At 38.9% G+C, this 17,461-nt stretch overlaps 1 protein-coding gene across 1 annotated transcript; it reads right to left on the bottom strand.

Annotated features, from left to right (window-relative positions):
- Nucleotides 1–938: 938 nt before the first annotated feature.
- Nucleotides 939–11,814, bottom strand: LOC127776025 (cysteine-rich receptor-like protein kinase 44). The gene is made up of 9 exons (XM_052302345.1): nt 11,238–11,814; nt 11,061–11,104; nt 9,762–9,853; nt 6,960–7,046; nt 6,687–6,790; nt 4,191–4,401; nt 3,845–4,079; nt 3,597–3,753; nt 939–1,629 (listed from the first exon to the last, which is right to left on the bottom strand). The coding sequence occupies exons 1-9, from the start codon at nt 11,664–11,666 to the stop codon at nt 1,294–1,296; spliced, it is 1,695 nt and encodes a 564-aa protein (XP_052158305.1). The 5' UTR covers nt 11,667–11,814; the 3' UTR covers nt 939–1,293.
- Between the last annotated feature and the right edge of the window lie 5,647 nt (nt 11,815–17,461).

Below are 17,461 nucleotides of genomic sequence, written 5' to 3'. Positions count from 1 at the left end.
ATTATAAGATATTTTATCCTCTCCATCCCATACGTAGATTCAATAAGGCAAATTTTACTACAGGACATCGTGATTTCGCGGTTTTAGATGTAGGACACCGCACGAAGTAACTTTTAGGGAAAGACACTCCCAAAAGTTGGATATTTGTTGGTGGATACGGTATGCATTAAAGTAATAATTTCTGGTTCAAGAGGAGAGAGAAATCACATGAAATATCAGAAATGCTCTTGGGCTCACATATCAGTTCTTCTCTCTCTATCCCATATGCTAGTGACGACGGTGGGCAGGCGAGGTCCGGCGGCAGCAGCGGTGGCGGGAGGGCGAGGTTAGAGCGGACGCGACTAGCGGCACGCGGAGGAGCGCCGGCGCCGGCACGCCTGGACAGCGGCGGCGGCCGGACAACAGGCGAGGTTCGGCGGTGGCAGGTGCGTGTGGAGGAGTGGCGGCGCGGCTGGACGGCAACGGCTGCAGCGCGCGGAGTGAGGAGGGAGGGGCGCCATCGGTGGCCAGCACCGCTGTCTGGGCGCCCTCCCGTCGCCACAGCCAGACCTCACTTGCCCACCGTCGTCGTCCTCATGTGGCGAGCGAGAGAGAAGAGGAGGGAAAGAGAAGAGAGATAGGAGAGCTGACATGTAGGTCCAAGGTCATTTTAATATTTCACACGATTTCTCTCCCCTTCAACCGTGCGGTGTCCATCAGCGAATATTCAACTTTTGGGAGTGTTTTCCCCCAAAAGTCATTCCGTGCGGTATCCTATAGCTAAAACCGCGAAGTTACGGTGTCCTATAGCAAAATTTGCCATTCAATAACGCTCATATGAATTTAGATATAAATCAAGCATTTACATGTATCTATAAATAAATCTATCCAAAGCCTAAAGCGGCTTACAATACATTGGTTTTTTTAAACCAAAGCCAACAACAACGTCCGTTCAAACCGCTCAACTTTAGCTAGGAGTACAGGCAGTATTTCATAGTATTAATTTTCATTGGCTGAATCGATGAACAAATAGGAAGTGGATTGGCTTATATATATGCGATGTATACAATTACTCTCTCTGTCTTAAAATATAATAACTTTAAACCCTCGTCATTTGTCCCAAAATATAACATTTTCTCCACCAACATTCTCTTCACAACCAATCATAATCCTACACCATTTATTTTTTCCACCTACCTCCACCTTTATCTAATTATAACCTTTCACCACTCATTTCTACTTACTTTTTTAATAACCGTGTCCAACCTTAAAACTTTTTATATTCTGAGATGGAGGGAGTACTAATTAATAGTATCACCTCATGAGGACGGTGACTGTTTTCTTGTCCCAGTCGTGGCCATTTGCCAGGACCTCCCGGAACTTGGGGCGCTGCTCCCTGCCGCCGTAGCGGCGCGCCGGCTGCTTCGGCGTCGGCAGCGCCGAGAGCGCTGCCACGCCGCCGTGGAGCATCAGCACGACGTCCCACATGGACGGGCGGTCCTCTGGGTCCTCCTGGACGCACAGCAGCGCGATGTGCGCGCAGCCCACAATCTGGCCCATCAGGTGTGGCGCGTCGCCGCCCACGCTGATGCGCAGGGACGACCGGATCAGCCTCTTCGGGTTCTTCTCCTCGAACACCAGCCTCCATGCCTACATCGGTTTTGTACAGGCCGGTATAAATTTTGTTCCATGTAATATATCAATCTACAAGACATTTTATGATACAGAGGCTATTTGGTTCTCTGCCTTATCAAATCATTGGTAGTACCAAATTCTTGGTATGTTTTGGTACTACTAATTTTTTAGTAGGGTAGAGATTTAATTATACATGTTTGAATTAGAAGAAGGTTCCAGATTAGTGACAAATTGATTATTGGTATTATCAATAATTTGTCTTCAATCCAAATCCATACTATTATTATTCAAGATACTAATAAATTTGTAGTGCACCAAAATGCCCACAATCCTATAATATAACAATCTAGAACCGAATTAGACGCTATTCGGTCCTATGTTGTTATTTTATGGGACGAAGGGAGTACTACTTAACAAACAGAAATAATTATTTACTAATCCCTCTGAAATTCAAATTGTAATTACAACATAGTAGGATGGTACAATAACTCTTGACCAAACCTATTCCATATTGTAATACTTTTGGGACGGAGAGACTACTATATAATACCTTGTTCATTCCTTCTATTTTCTTAATTGAATAGTTTCAACATTCAAATAATAATAAAAAAGCTTTTTCCCCTAAATTCTTTGTTTGGTCTAAGTTTGATCCTACAATTTAAATATAGGATAGCTAGAACACATCCTTATCTTTTTAGTACCAGACAAGTTTGATCCCTTCTATTGTTCAAGATGGTTTTGGTCGACATGAATAGCAGAGTTGGTGGAAAACTGACTTTGACTCAATATTAAAAAGAATATATTTCATAATACTAAAAAACCTTAACCAAACAATGGTAAAACTACTTATTTATACTCCTTGCTTAAGGGATATATCAAAAAAATTCAAATTTAGCACCAAAGTTATTATGAAATTACATATTTAAGTTATTTTATTGCAAAACCACGTAATTAGCACTAATTTTATGGAAGGCTTTTGCAACTCAAAGAGAGCAGTAGTGTTACGACGGCTCTAAACTGTGGAATCAATAGTTTTGTGATTAGTTTTCAATACTCCGTATATCAAACAATATATAGTTTTAGAGTAAATTATTTTGTATAATTTATCACAAAACTACAGATTTAAGAGCTTGTTTTACAAAACTATAGATTTTGTGTCTCCATTTATCACAAAATTACAGGTACTTTGTACAATCTATCACAAAACTACAGACTTAAGAACTTATTTCAAAAAACTATAAATTTACTATATTTGTTTATCACAGAACTACACATTTAATGTCTTCATTTATTATAAAACTACAGATTTAGTGTCTCCATTATCACAAAACTACAGGGTTTAACAATGCTAAAATATGTTATTTTGTGATAATGAGGATACTAAACATGTAATTTTGTGATAAATGGAGATATTAAATATGTAGTTTTGTTAAACAAGTTCTTAAATATCTAGTTTTGTGATATATTATGTTAAGTACATGTAGTTTTGTGATAAACGAAGACACTTAATCTGTAATTTTGTTGAACAAGTTCTTAAATCTGTAGTTTTGTGATAAAAGTTTGTGGCAGCGGGAACGATGTTGACGGGAGCGGCCATTACAAGCTGTTGCCATAGCAGTAAATTCTTCTTTTCTAAATGTTTTTCTTTCCATTCGGTTTGAATATAACAAAATATTGGTTGTGGTGTCCCTTAGCACCTTAGCAAATTACGAGGTATTTGGGGTGTCTTACAACCACATCACGTTTTGTAGGTGTCTGGTAGCAAAGATCGCAAGCTAAGTGCACTATATCTAAATTTTACCATTTTAAAAGGAGGGGCTAGCTGCTGATGGGTGGGCCCTACTTCCACAAGCATAAGCCATTTCCAAGTTTAAGGTTGAGTGTGTTTTTGTTTTGAAGTATCAAGTTAATGGGAGGATAAACAGAAGTAAAATATCAGAAGAAAATATTCTCATATGAGACAACAGACTGAGTCTACTTACATATTCGTGAAGACTTATGGATTTCCTTTCTCTAATCGAGTACCAAGTTCCGTTCCGCTTTCCACTTACGATCTCAAGAAGCAGGCTGCCAAAGCTGAACACATCCGATTTACCCGAAAATATTCCTCTGGTTGAATATTCCGGAGCCATGTAACCGCTGCAAGATAGAATAAGAAAAATAATGTGACTAATTATCGTTCTCAGTACTATATAATAAAATACGTATAATAATTAATTTGCTTTCGTACTATGTTCCTGAAACAGTGTCTGTCCTGCGACCCTTGTTCGGAAAACCGGATCTTGCCGTACCAAAATCAGAAATCTTAGGATTCATTTCAGAATCCAATAGAATATTGCTGAGCTTAAGGTCCCTGTGGATAATCTTTAGCCCCGAGTGCAAGTGAAGGTACACAATCCCTTGAGCTATACCTTCAATTATCGCAAACAACCTATCCCAGTAGAGAGACCAATCGGTTCTTGGGCCTGATAAATGTGTTTAACAGAATGGTGATTATGAGATCAGGGTACAAATTAAATCATTTATAGACTTAGTTATTTAAGAACATAATCCTCTGGGGACTTGTCAAAACATACCAAATATGAATTTATCGAGGCTTTTGTTTTGCATATACTCGTAAACCAAGATCCTTTCTTTTCCTTCGATGCAGTATCCCTTGAGCGTCACGATGTTTCTATGTTGGAGCCTAGGAATGAATTTAATCTCGTTTTCAAAGTCAGACAGACGCTCTGGGCTCGATTCCACGAAGCATCTCTTGACAGCAACTGGAAGTCCATTCAGTTGTCCCTGATAAGTGATCAAATAGAGGAAAGTAAACCATATGAAATATAGAAGGCATGCTCCAAGTGGTCTTAGAGCAAACTTATAGTCTTGATGTAGTAATTGTCAAAAATCAATAAAGCCTTCTTTATTAAAAAAGGAATACGGAAGGCTATGCATTGGGGAAGGCATGCAGCATGCTACCAATCTGGATTAAGATTAATTGTGGTGATTGCATATATATTATAAGCGAGTACATAGCTAGGCTCCGATCCTACAGTTACGCTAAACTCTGTGAATTGGGTAGATGATCGTTTATGGATGTGCTCGTCTGCTCGCATCCGCTCAGACTTCAAAGCAAGCCTGTTCTATAAATCCCACAGACGACCTACTAAAAAAAATATAGAGGCAATCGATCATTCAACCCTATTCTAAAGCTTAACTAACAATTTTATCCTACCTTTTCAAGTTGGCTTATTTGATCCTTTTTCAAAATTGAATGAGATAACAGTGAAGACAAGATAACAGTGTTAAGTAATTAAGGGCAGTGGAGTGTAGGCATTGGTGTCAACTAACACCAATGACTTCTTGCTAATCTCTTTACAAATACACTTTGGAAACAAGAATTACTCTCTTATATATACATTGGCACCACCATATTTGAGTAATGACCCCAATGACTATATTTCCTGTACCCGCCCCTGACTAAGGGGCAAATTATCTTTTTTGAACTTACTCATTTCATCGTGCTTCTTTTTTTTATCCGAACTTTTGACATATTTGTAATCAATTTAGCATAGTTTTAATAGATTCGAGACAAATTTAATAGTTTTGGCTTGAAATTGACAAATTTGATAAAATCAAATTAACAAAATTTGACATATTTATGGCTGAACATTTAAAATATTTTAACAGCATATTGGTCTTTTTTTTCAATCCCAAATTGCATCCAATAAAAAAATACACAGAAAAAGTAGAACACAGGATAGCCATGCGCTTTCGTCGCCCCTGCTACCCACCGTCGCCACCGCTGCCACTGTTCCCACCGCGCGCCACCTTGGTCACCCCTGCTCCAACCGCTCGCCGACACCGTCACCGCTCCCACCGCTGGCCGACGCCTCCGTCGCTCCCGCCGGCACCCCTACTCTTCACCGTCACAGCTGCCACTCCCACCGTGCATCGTCGCGGCCGCCCTTGCTCCTACTGCTGCCGCCACTCTTACCGCAGGCTGATGCCTCCGCTGCTCCCACCATCACCCCTGCTCCCCGTTGTCGCCATCGCCGCTGCCACCGTTCCCCGCCTCGGTAATATCCGCCACACGAGTATCCAGACATGAATGAAGAAGGAATTCGGGGATATAGTATTGTTGTGTTCTTATGTGTATTTTTGTTAGTTTGGCATATAAATACATTTCTTTCAATCTTTTATAAATTGAACCCTAACGGTGTTATGGAAACAGGGTCAAATGACAACTCCGATTTTGAAAGACGGGGTCAAATGAGCAATTGTCCCAAAAAGTATATGTTGTTTAGTTAAACCCACAAGAACATTGGCATATTTCTATGGGTTTCTCTTGAACAAAATGAAATTTTGCTACTTTTGTGGTGGTCAAACTCACGAAAAATAAAGTAGCAGGTGTACTGTATAAAAAAGTCAAGCAACCAACCCCCAAAACCTAGTTTGTCATCCCCCGTTCCCAGTCTATCAAGCACCACCTCCGCCACTCGATTCACCCAGATCCCCATCGAACCAGTCGGCGAGTGGGCACAAAGAATAGGGAGGCAAAATAGACTTATTATATGGCACGGCTCAAAGAGTAGGAACGTAATATAAACTTATTTTAGCTATATATATATATGTGTGTGTCACAGCCCAAAGAGGAGGAAGGATAAATAGACTTATTTTAAAGAAGGCACGATAGGCCACTCGTGCCTTTGGGCCGACACACGGTGGGTTGTGCCTGGGCCTGAGGTGCGGTACGTGGGCCGGCATGGCACGGCCTGAAGTGCCGACCGTGCCGTGCCTAGCCCGTGCCTAGGTCGGGCCGTGCCGAGCAGGTCTTATAGTCATCTATACCATGCATGCACGCTGGTCCGATCGACCTGCCTGCGATACCAGCTGCCACGAGCTCACGGGCTCCAGATCAGGACAGCCCAAGCTCAGGGACTGTGTGAATCAAGTCGTCCTGAGTTTGGGTGCTCCAGATTAGGAGGCCCCCACCATCCTGCTGCTACCGCCTAGTCATCCACTAGTTGATTCTGAAATGTGTGTGATTCTCCTTTTTTTTGACAAGTATGCATAGATATAGTTACCTTGTAAACACGACCAAACCCACCCTCGCCGATCTTGTTTTCCAGCGAGAAGTTATCTGTAGCATCCACTATCCGAAATAAGTCGAACAATGAAAACCCTGCGGCTGTAAGAAAATAAATTACTCTGAATTAAGTGAGGTTAGAGAAGGGTTTTCACCCTAGCCATCAGCAAACCAGAAACTAATGTTGCTTCAAAACTACTTAATATTTTTTTCTTAATTCATTATTTACATCTATTTCTTAAATACGTAGAAGTTTAAGAATTAAATTAACCTTGGTGGGCTGGTGTCAATAGGTGTCCAATATCATCATTGCTTGAAGATGCCTTATCGACTCCATCTTTGTTCAAGTTATGATGACCTGCATGCAAGGGTAATCTTGTATTTGTATGTAATTATATGTATCTGTACCATGCATGGTCGCGATAAAATAGAAGAAAATTTCTCAAACAGATAATATAGGGACAGAATTATTAGAGAAGTTAACTCTAATCGTCCTTTCATATCAATTTATCTAGATCCGACTTTCTCGGAGGAGATTTGCTCCGGTTCAATAAAAAATATCTCGAGAGACTGATACCTTACAGTACCAAATCGTTTTTTATCGTTGGATTTAAACAATGCTTACGCTGCCCAACTAGATCCAATGATCCGAAACGATTCAGTACCCTAAAGTACCAGTATCTCGTGGTACTTTTTGTTGGACCGAAGAAAATCTCTCCCCGGGTCTTCTTCCGCTTCGGCAAGTCTTCGGGCATCGCCGGCGGTGGAGTATGGCGGCTAAAAACAAAGGGCCAAACCGGTGTTGTGGTGGATTGTTGTGTAATCTGGCATCAAAGGGCCAAACCGACTTAAAAACATGCACATGAACAAAACCCCTCCAACTAAGACTTTGTTCCAAAACACACTCTCAGCCTCATCGTTTGGCCGATACGAGGAAATACTAAAACGGTATATTTGCAAATAAAAAATAATTTATGAATAAAACTTTTATATACGTGTTTTTAATGATCTAAAAACAAAGGTTGAAAAATAGACTATGAAGAAAAAAATCCCAATTACCTCTAAATTTAAGTTTGAAAATTAAAATTTTGGCTAATAAGTATAAGTATAAGAAAAAAATGAGGCCGTTTGGAATGACCTTCTAAGCCCCACGAGCTAGCTCATGAGCTTTCTTACGATAAATGAGAGTAGCCTAAACCTAAACCATATTGTGCTGTTTGGTCTGGTTTAACCGTTGAAGCATTTTTCTTTTTGGAAATGGTGTTTATGTATATTGGGTGTTATAGGAGCCAATTTGGAGTTGAGGGGTTATTTAGACCCTTGGGATGCTTTGAGGGTGTAATATCGACTAACTCCTTGTGAGAATTACTTTCTTTCTCGAGGGTTCTTACATGTAAATTGATGGATTAAAAACAAATAGAGGAAAAATGTAGACATGATTTATTAACTTGAAGCCACTTGCCAACTTGGGAGAACAAAATTTTACACAAAACTACAGGTCTTTTGCATAATTTATCGCAAAACTACATATCTAAGAGTTTGTTTCACAAATCTACATATTTTGTGTCTCTGTTTATCACAAAACTACATGTACTTTGTACAGTCTATCATAAAACTATAGATTTAAGAACTTGTTTCATAAAAACTATACATTTAGTGTATTCATTCATCATAAAACTACACAATTAGTATCTTTAATATTTATTACAAAACTACATATTTAGTTTCTCCATTATCACAAAACTGCAGGTTTTAACAGTACTAAAACCTGCAGTTTTGTGATAATGAAGTCACTAAACCTGTAGCTTTGTGATAAATGAAGATATTAAATCTGTAGTATTGTGAAACAAGTTCTCAAATCTGTAGTTTTATGATATATTGTGCAAAGTACCTGTAGTTTTGTGATAAGCGAATGCACTGAATCTTTAGTTTTGTAAAACAAGTTTTTAAATCTATAGTTTTGTGATACATCGTGCAAAGTATTTGTAGTTCTAGGAGTGCGACATGGCTGTGTCCTTTTCTTCAACTTTAACCTACAACTTTCTCATTTTTCATTAGCATGCTTTTTAATTTTTAAATCGTGTGGTTTTTGTAAAAAAAATTATATAAAAGTTTCTTTTTAAAAAAAATCAAATGAATTTATTTTTAAAGTTTGTAATAACTAATACTTAATTATCCATGTGCTAATATAATAACTTACTTCCTTTTACAAGCGCTAAAAAGCTAAATCAAGTTAAAAGATTTCAAACCGCTCCATGCCAGGATAGTGCTATACAAAATAGACGAAGACGTCCTACCAGGAATATGCCCCTAAGGGCAGTCCCAACCTATAGTGTCCATAAGCAGTGTCTATGGTGCCATGTCAATTAGACATCACAATAGAAACTACACTCTACAACCCATGGTTTCTTAAAGTGGGACATTAATAAATACATCATCTCTTTTCTCTACCAATCATATTTATTCTCCATTTATTATGAAGACACTATTCTCTTCCAATGCAAAATTTGATGTTGTCTAGTGCATAGGTTCTAGTGTTGAAGCTGTGTCTTGCATGAGACCCGGTTTCTTCCTCTCTTCACTCTCTCTCTTAATTAATATAGTGCCATGTAAGCTAAAAGTCTTACATGGCAATGTAGTTAATGTCATAGACGCCATCCTAGGTGGAGGGTTGGGACTGCCCTAATGTAAGAGAAAGCATGGACACAAGAAACACAAGAGATATTTGCATGCAAGAGCATGTAAATATTGCTCTATACTTTATTCAATGAATGGCAAGCTTTGCCGTCGTTAAAAAAAAACTTGCAATGCAAGAGGGCGGATCCCCAAAAAAATACTTCCTCTAATCATAAATATTTATATTTAGAACATAATTTGTTTTTTTAAACAAAAACTGAAGTTACTATATATTTTCTTATAGATATATACTTAGTTCAGAAAATGATGTATTTGTTTCTTGAAAATGACAATCATTATATCGTAAACCTATATAGATTTTATGAACTTGTTTTTCTAATAAAAAATTTATGCTTAATGTTTGGCACTACTAATTAGGAACAAAGTGCATGCGCACCTGATTTATCCTCTCTAGTTGCAACTGCAATAGGCTCGGTTCTGGCTTGCGGTCTTTCAGAATATGTGTAATCTTCATCTCCGTTAGACCAACTGCAATCAGATACATCGTTAGCACAGTATTTACTAACGATATTGTTGTTTATTGTTTGCAGTAATTAGCTTAAATTTGTAATAACAATAATGAACAACACAAGTGGTATGTGTTTCTAGAATATACTTGATAGGTGTTGCTATAACATCAACATATTTACCTTGATATGTAATTAACAATATTATGATCATAGATTATAATTTACTATGCTTTCACGCGATCACTTGTGTCTTTGTTAAATTTTTAAATGTTTCATTTACTAATCTGAATTAAACAATATTATCGATACAGCAAATAATTAACCATGATTATATCGACCTTGTAAAATGTATTATGAAGCTTATATACTTATGTGTTGAGGCAAATTAATTTACTTATAGAAGATATATATACTACATACACGCATATCATCGCCATATGAAATTTATAATGCATGTGTTATATTAAATTCAAATTTACTACTCCCCGTTTCAATTGTCATTTTAGCAAATCTCATACTAAACTAAGAGGTGTGACAAATTATATTGATACACTCATTAGTTACGTTCAAGTCATCTTTCCCAAAGCATACATTAAAATTGCTTGTGAGGACTACTACTGTGGTTGTATTGATAAAAAGTACAAAAGAAAAGACATCTCTAGAACACAAAATTCCTAATGATTTTTGAGTAAATATGTACTCCATCCGTCCCATCGAAAACCAACCTAATATCAGATGTGACACATTCTAATACTATGAATCTGAACATATCTCTGTCTATATTCGTAGTACTTGCTAGAATAATTCTAAGTTGATTTTTTATGTGACGAAAGGAGTATAGTGTAATAAACAGACCAAAATCGAAGTGCGTACCTCCATCCCAAAATATAATAACTTAAATTTTAACTATATACCTAGACAAGCATGTGTCTACATATATATAGACAAAAAATTATATTGTTATATTTTTGAAACGGTGAGAGTATTTTTTTTGTTTAGAGGACCCTAGAATAAAAGATATATGTAGGTGTGAATGTGTAAAAGTGGCATGATAATTTGTCAGCTCTAGAAGACAAAACGCGTGTTGGGATTTTTATATAGCTACAGGGGAATGTGTACGAACTCGTCATTTTGGTATTTTCAATTATTCATAATGGTTGACTTCAAGTCTTCGACGACGTATCCAAAAAAACAAAAAGTGCTAGATAATGATGCGATCGACTGACCGTGATGCTCGTGCCGAACGATTGGACGGGGATCTCCGCAAATTCTGAACATATGATATACCATCATATAGTACATACATGTGTGAGAAAATAATGAGAGAGAGAGAGAGAGAGAGAGAGAGAGTATGGTATAGTAAATTGGGGGTAATGGTATATCGATCGATCGTATCTACGTACCTGCGTGTGAGGTGCTGAGTCAAGATGCCTGGAGAAGACGCTGGTGGTGTAGATGCAGGTGATGACGGGGAAGAGCTGGAGGTAGAAGTCGATCTTCTCCTTGATGCGCTGGAACTGCTCGGCGATCTTGGCGCCGCGGAAGAAGCGGCGGAAGTAGCTGCTGGCCTCGCAGGAGGAGACGAGCACGACGGCCTCCCGGAGCGTCCCCTCCAGCTTCTCCAGCGGGGCGGCGATCCGCGGGTCGTCCCTCTCCACGTGATGCAGGAGCCCCCCGACCGTTTCCACGTGCTCCGCCAGCTGCCGGCACTCGTACTTGTTGCGCCGCACCTTCTCCGCCCGCTCCGTCACCATGCTGATCAGACCGAAGGCGTCCACGCCGGCGATCTGGGCCACAGTCGCCACCGGGTCCACACTGCTCCATATCGGCATCGTCTAGCTAAGCTAGTAGCTCTCCCTCACCGGACACCACCCTCTCAAGCTCTCACCTGCATCTGCCTAGCTGCCTGCAGACTGCGCCTGTCTCCTGGCTGCTCTCTGCTTATATATATATATAGGTCTGCTTACACGGAACCACAATGGAAGCATCGTCCATGAAAGAAACTGCAGGTTGTGTTAATTGCGAATTTGCGATGTGCCGTGTGCGTGTTTTTTCACCCAAGGTATCAGTTGACGCGGGGTGACGACCTGCTGCTGCTGAAGGACGGAATGCTCGCTACGTATATCGTTTTATTTTCCACATTTATAATTTAGTTATTTCTGAGATTTTTGTTTACTTCAATTAGCCGATCGATCTATGTACGTATAAATGAATCGTAGGATTTAGGTTGATTAGATTAATTAGCGCCTAAGGAACGAGTCTAGAAGAATTGGTGTGTGATTAATTAGGGTCAACTACTATAACTGTTAGACGACGTACGACACTTCAACGGATCTCGGTCGATCGGTGTCGCCCATGTGGCGGAAGCGGTCAATTTCTGCTTCATGTATTATTGAGGCAACAACTAGACGTCCGGCGTTGGGCGTAACATAAGACACTAGTGCAGAATAGATTATCCATGTTGGGGGTAGGAACCCTCATATATATCGGCGGGGGTCTTATAACGGATTAGTGGTTACTGATGTGAAAACTAATAGCTGTTGAACAAGCAGTCATCACCGATAGGATAATCTTTAAATAAAATCCAATCACCGATATATAAGGTTTAACCCAGCACACGAGGAATCATACAACCCGTCAATTAGGTTCTTTTCTTTAGACTTATAGCCAACTTATAACCCAAAAAATTTAAGTCTAAACAAACAAGTACCACCTCTATTTTTTAATATATGACGCCGTTGACTTTTTCTCACATATTTGACCATTCGTCTTATTCAAAAAAAATTTACGTAATTATAATTTATTTTGTTATGAGTTGTTTTATCACTCATAATACTTTAAGTGTGATTTATATCTTATACATTTACATAAAATTTTTTAATAAGACAAATGGTCAAACATGTGAGAAAAAGTCAACGGTGCCATCTATTAAAAAACGGAGGGAGTATTTTTTTTTTGTTTGGCTTTTCAAAGCCAAAAGCTATTACAATGTTAAACCAAAAGCAGGTTAGAGAAGATTTTTTGGCTTATTTGAAGTGGGGATGTAACTCCACATTAAACTTTATGTTTAAAACCGTTGGCTTATAAAACATATATAGAAGTTAAAATGTAAGCTTAAAATCTAAACCAATAAGTCTAACCCAAAATAAATCTAACCCAAAATAAAGAAGCCGGTTATGAATGACTTATCAGTGATGGCTTCTCGTTTAGAATCGACGACCATGTTGCTTATCCGTGACATTTTTTTTTTCTAAAAAAATCGTTTTATTGGCCAGCCTAAGGTATTCACTACAAGAAAAAACAGAATATCCTTAGCGGCCAGAATATGGAGTCCCCCCCACCCAACATACTTTTCTCCTTTGTCTTATAATACATTTCCTTTTCTTGTCAAAGCCTCTATGTATGTCCTTCACCATGTCGACCACCTTTTCTCTAGTTACATCCGATGGAATTGGGGGAAGTTCTCTCTTATTGTTAAAATTTTTGTTCATTCTTCTATACGAGTGACGTAGCGGGAGCCGACTTCTATGGCCTATGTAAACTATCTTTCGCGACTTATTTAGCCACTTACTGTGTGTATTTTCCAAATAGTCCGAGCAAGCTTTATTTTCTTTCACAGGGCCTCATCTTTTCTCTTATACATATGCTTATCAGCCGAAATTTGAATTTTTAACTTTAAATTTAGAAGTGATTTTGAGGTTTTTTTATCGAAGTTTATTTTTCAGCATTTGCTTTTAAATCACTAAGAACACGTATATAAAAGTCTTATTCACAAATTACTTTGCATTTGCAAATATGTCATTTCGCTTATTCTGCGAATAAGCGAAACGATGGGTCTGATAGTTTGTCCCGAAAGGTTACCAAGTGTCAGGTACGTAGATTGAAGTTCTCCCTACTAATTAAATACATCCCAAGTATGTACACAGTCTCACCATAGCGTTTCTAGGTCATCGATTACAAGCTCCAATAATACATCAATATCATTACTAGATTGTTTCAGTACTTGGATTAGCAAGCAAAATATAATGCGCTTCCTTTTGAAACACAACTATGGTGGTAGGTTATAATTTGGTATAAGAACTAGCTAAGTGCTTTGACAACTGCATAAATCTCCGAAAGGATTCATGCAAATCCGTATATAAACATAGCTTTCAATCTGTGGCATAAGCTTACCATTGGCCCTTCAATCCGTGGCATGCAAATATACTAACTCTACTTTCTTGGAATTGGCAAAGATATCTTGGAACGATCGATGATAGGTAGATACCTCACAACCTTCGCCGGATCACCCACTTTAACTTTTTCCCCCTTGGTCAGAACTTGTCTTTCACTTGTATCAAGAAGTCTTGCACAAGACAAGACTCTAAGTTGGCGTATTCCTTATAGTACAATATGCGCAGTTCTTTGGGCAAGTATAAATTCTATGAACCTCTATCCCTAAGAGACACAAAAGCTATTTTGCTTCATTTTTCGTCTTAGGTAATGTGTTCTCCTCTGGAAGTAGGTCCTTCAACAAACTTCCATCCACTACTCATGTGTTTTGCCTTGCATCTAGTGTATAGAGGTGTCTGTCAATCACTGACCAACCTGGCGAACTTCATGAAATCTTTCTTGTCGTAATCTGGCTCCTCACCATCACGCAACATTGCTTCCAAAGAAGTTATTGACATCAACCATTCTGTCGCCCAATGGAGTTCAGCTTCATCTTCCTGATTTTGTCCACCGCTCGTTTCATCTGCAATATTGATTGATTCTTGCTCTCCATGCTTGGTCCAACATGTGCAGCTCTTTATAAATCCTCGACATATTAGATGAAAAGTATATCTACTCTTCTGGCAAGCATCTCCTCATTTTTGCAATCTACACATGGACAAGTCATATAATCGTTGTTCCTTCATTTCTTCCCCTTTTCCGCGACATTTATAAAATTTGCAACGTTCTTTGATATGTCGATCAATTCCATACATCCAACTTTTACCCATCTCTGCAAATGCGAACAAATATTAGATATATTTTTTTATGATATATACTAAAAAATTTATAGAGATGATTTACTTATTAATTGGATCCATGCCACTAAAAATGTGGCACTACAAATGTGGATCCACATAAATGAAGTGTTAGGCTGTGTTCGGCAGCCTGGGTTGGGAACCCATGTCCCATGCACGGAAAACAGAGTGGTCCATTAGCACGTGATTAATTAAGTATTAGCTAATCTTTGTTTCAAAAATGAATCAGTATGATATTTTTAAAGTAACTTTCGTATATAAACATTTTAAAAAACTCACCGTTTAGCAGTTTGAAAAGCATGCGCGCGGAGAAAGAGAGGGGGAGTTGGGAACAGGGGCAACGAACACAACCTTAGACCCTGTTTGAATCAGGGACTAAAGTTTTACTCCCTGTCATGTTTGGACGCTAATTAGAAGTATTAAACTGTTGATGTAAAAACACGAGGCCTAGGAGATCTGCTTAACTCTAGTGCAGGTCCAAAACTTGCCTTTGGGTATGTGAGCGTGCCAGTTGATTTGATCTTTCAATCAACAAGAAACAAAGACAAAGAAACCGCGGTTAAATCCATAAACGATAGCCGATCGGCTAGGTGCCGATGACATATCATTTGTCGTTGAGCCGATGTCATATATGCATCGATCGGTAGTCATTAATAAGTAAGACAGAACTAAATCTACTTGATCGGCTGTAGATATTAACAGTATGTAATCCTTATGTTAATATATACTTAAATCAAGTGATTGGGATAGATCGGTCGCCATGCCGAGACAGTATAAATCACTTAGACCGAAATATATACTAACAACAAGATAGATCTAGCATGTATCGGCTAATACTCCGATACCACTCTATATTAAGATATTAAAGCAAGTAAAATATATCAAACAAAAAGCCTAATATATCTAAATGTGACAAGATCTTAACATAAAGGGCACATTTAACATATCAGTAAAGCATATAAGATAAATGTAGTTAAATCAGGTAAGATTGGCTGAAACCTCGATGCTACCCTAATCGGCAACCAAAGACAGGCTAGAGATTGAGATTCTAATCACGACTAATAAGATCAAACTCAACTGATGCAGCTATAAGTATGAAAAGAAAGACAATATCTAGACAATTAAGCCGTTGGATGTTTCATAGAGTGGTAGATATCTTATATAATCTAAGTCAACGTCGGTATTTAACTTAATCGGTTGCCTTCTACTAACAGACATTAGCCGATTAAGGGTTAAATAGCGATATTGCCGGAGATTATATAAGATATATGATAACTCGACGAATTATATAAACAAGATTAGAGTATCATAAAGATGGAAGCACTAATCCCGAGAACGCAAGCGGCCATAACAAGTTTTACCTCTTGTTGAAGATCGGAACCGATGCAGCTCAACCCGAAAGCAAGAACTCGTCTTGACAAAATGAAAGTAAAAAGGGTGGTGATGCGCCGAGATTGTATTGAACGTGTGTTAGTTTGATTACATGGGGCTCGGGTCTATTTATACCCAAGAATTACAAAATATGTCCATATCGACTCTATCTCTAACAAACTCTAAGATACTATAAGTCTTTGCGGCAGACTTTTGCCCAAACATATCTCTAAAGAAATTACATAAAATATCCTAATTAATAGATATAATTGCCTTCTCAGGACTCTATCCATGCGTAGCAATCATCATGAAGCACATCAACCTAACCCGACAACATACGCAATGTTATACTACCAGATTTGGCTTGATCAGCTAACCCCGTCTGACTCAAACTCTGCCAATCTTAGTCGTAGCCGATTCGGACTCCAGCCGATCTTCACTCTGTTTTCAGGACGATCTCCATCTCGAACTCCATCTCGATTTCTTCTTCATCTCCGATTCTTGGATTACCAAATTTGGTCGTTAACATAAACGTAGACTGATGACAAAACCCATTCCATAACCCTGGACTAATTCGCGAGACGAATCCATTAAGCCTAATTAATCCATGATTAGTCTATGTGATGCTACAGTAAATATGTGCTAATTATGGATTAATTAGGCTTAAAAATTTTGTCTCGCGAATTAGCTCTCATTTATGCAATTAGTCTATGTTTAATTAATACTTCGAATTAGCGTCAAACATTCGATGTGACAAGACTAAATTTTTATCCCTGGTCCAAACACCACCTTACTCTAGACGGGCCATTATATGCACCGACACGCAACACTTACGACGGGCCCACATATATATGCCTTTCGTCCATCGCGCAAGTGCAATGACGCGGATTTAGAGCAAGTATTACAACAGGCTGTAAGCATACTAATCTCTACGTGGAGGAGGGAGAAACGAAGAGAGAGAACTGGACGGACGACTCGCGACGCGCCTGCTTGAGGCCGGCGGATACGCGCTACGGCCGCTGCTATTGGCTTAGGCTCGTTTATGTGCATTAAATACTAGCGGGTCTGTCACCACTGCGTGGTGATCTGGCGCGTGTTACAGCCATAGTTATTGGGACCGGACCAGTGGTCTGACCGGAGAAAACCGGAACCAGGAGCTCAGCCGGTCAGGTCCAGCTAAAGGACCAGGCGTGCAATCAAACCGGAGAAAACCAATTAAACCGCCGATTTTTTGAAGAAGACGGTGG

This window comes from Oryza glaberrima, chromosome 6, assembly GCF_000147395.1.
Source record: "Oryza glaberrima chromosome 6, OglaRS2, whole genome shotgun sequence".
NCBI classification, from domain to species: domain Eukaryota; kingdom Viridiplantae; phylum Streptophyta; class Magnoliopsida; order Poales; family Poaceae; genus Oryza; species Oryza glaberrima.
The sequence above is the reverse complement of the archived record's forward strand: the minus strand, read 5'-3'. Positions and strand labels throughout refer to the sequence as shown.

Coding starts and splice junctions, on each gene's coding strand:
- LOC127776025 (XM_052302345.1), bottom strand. CDS start 11,666: ATGCCGATATGGAGCAGTGTGGACCCGGTGGCGACTGTGGCCCAGATC. Junction 6,791..6,959: donor ATTGACACCAGCCCACCAAG/GTTAATTTAATT, acceptor ATTTTCTTACAG/CCGCAGGGTTTTCATTGTTC. Junction 4,080..4,190: donor CCTCGATAAATTCATATTTG/GTATGTTTTGAC, acceptor CACATTTATCAG/GCCCAAGAACCGATTGGTCT.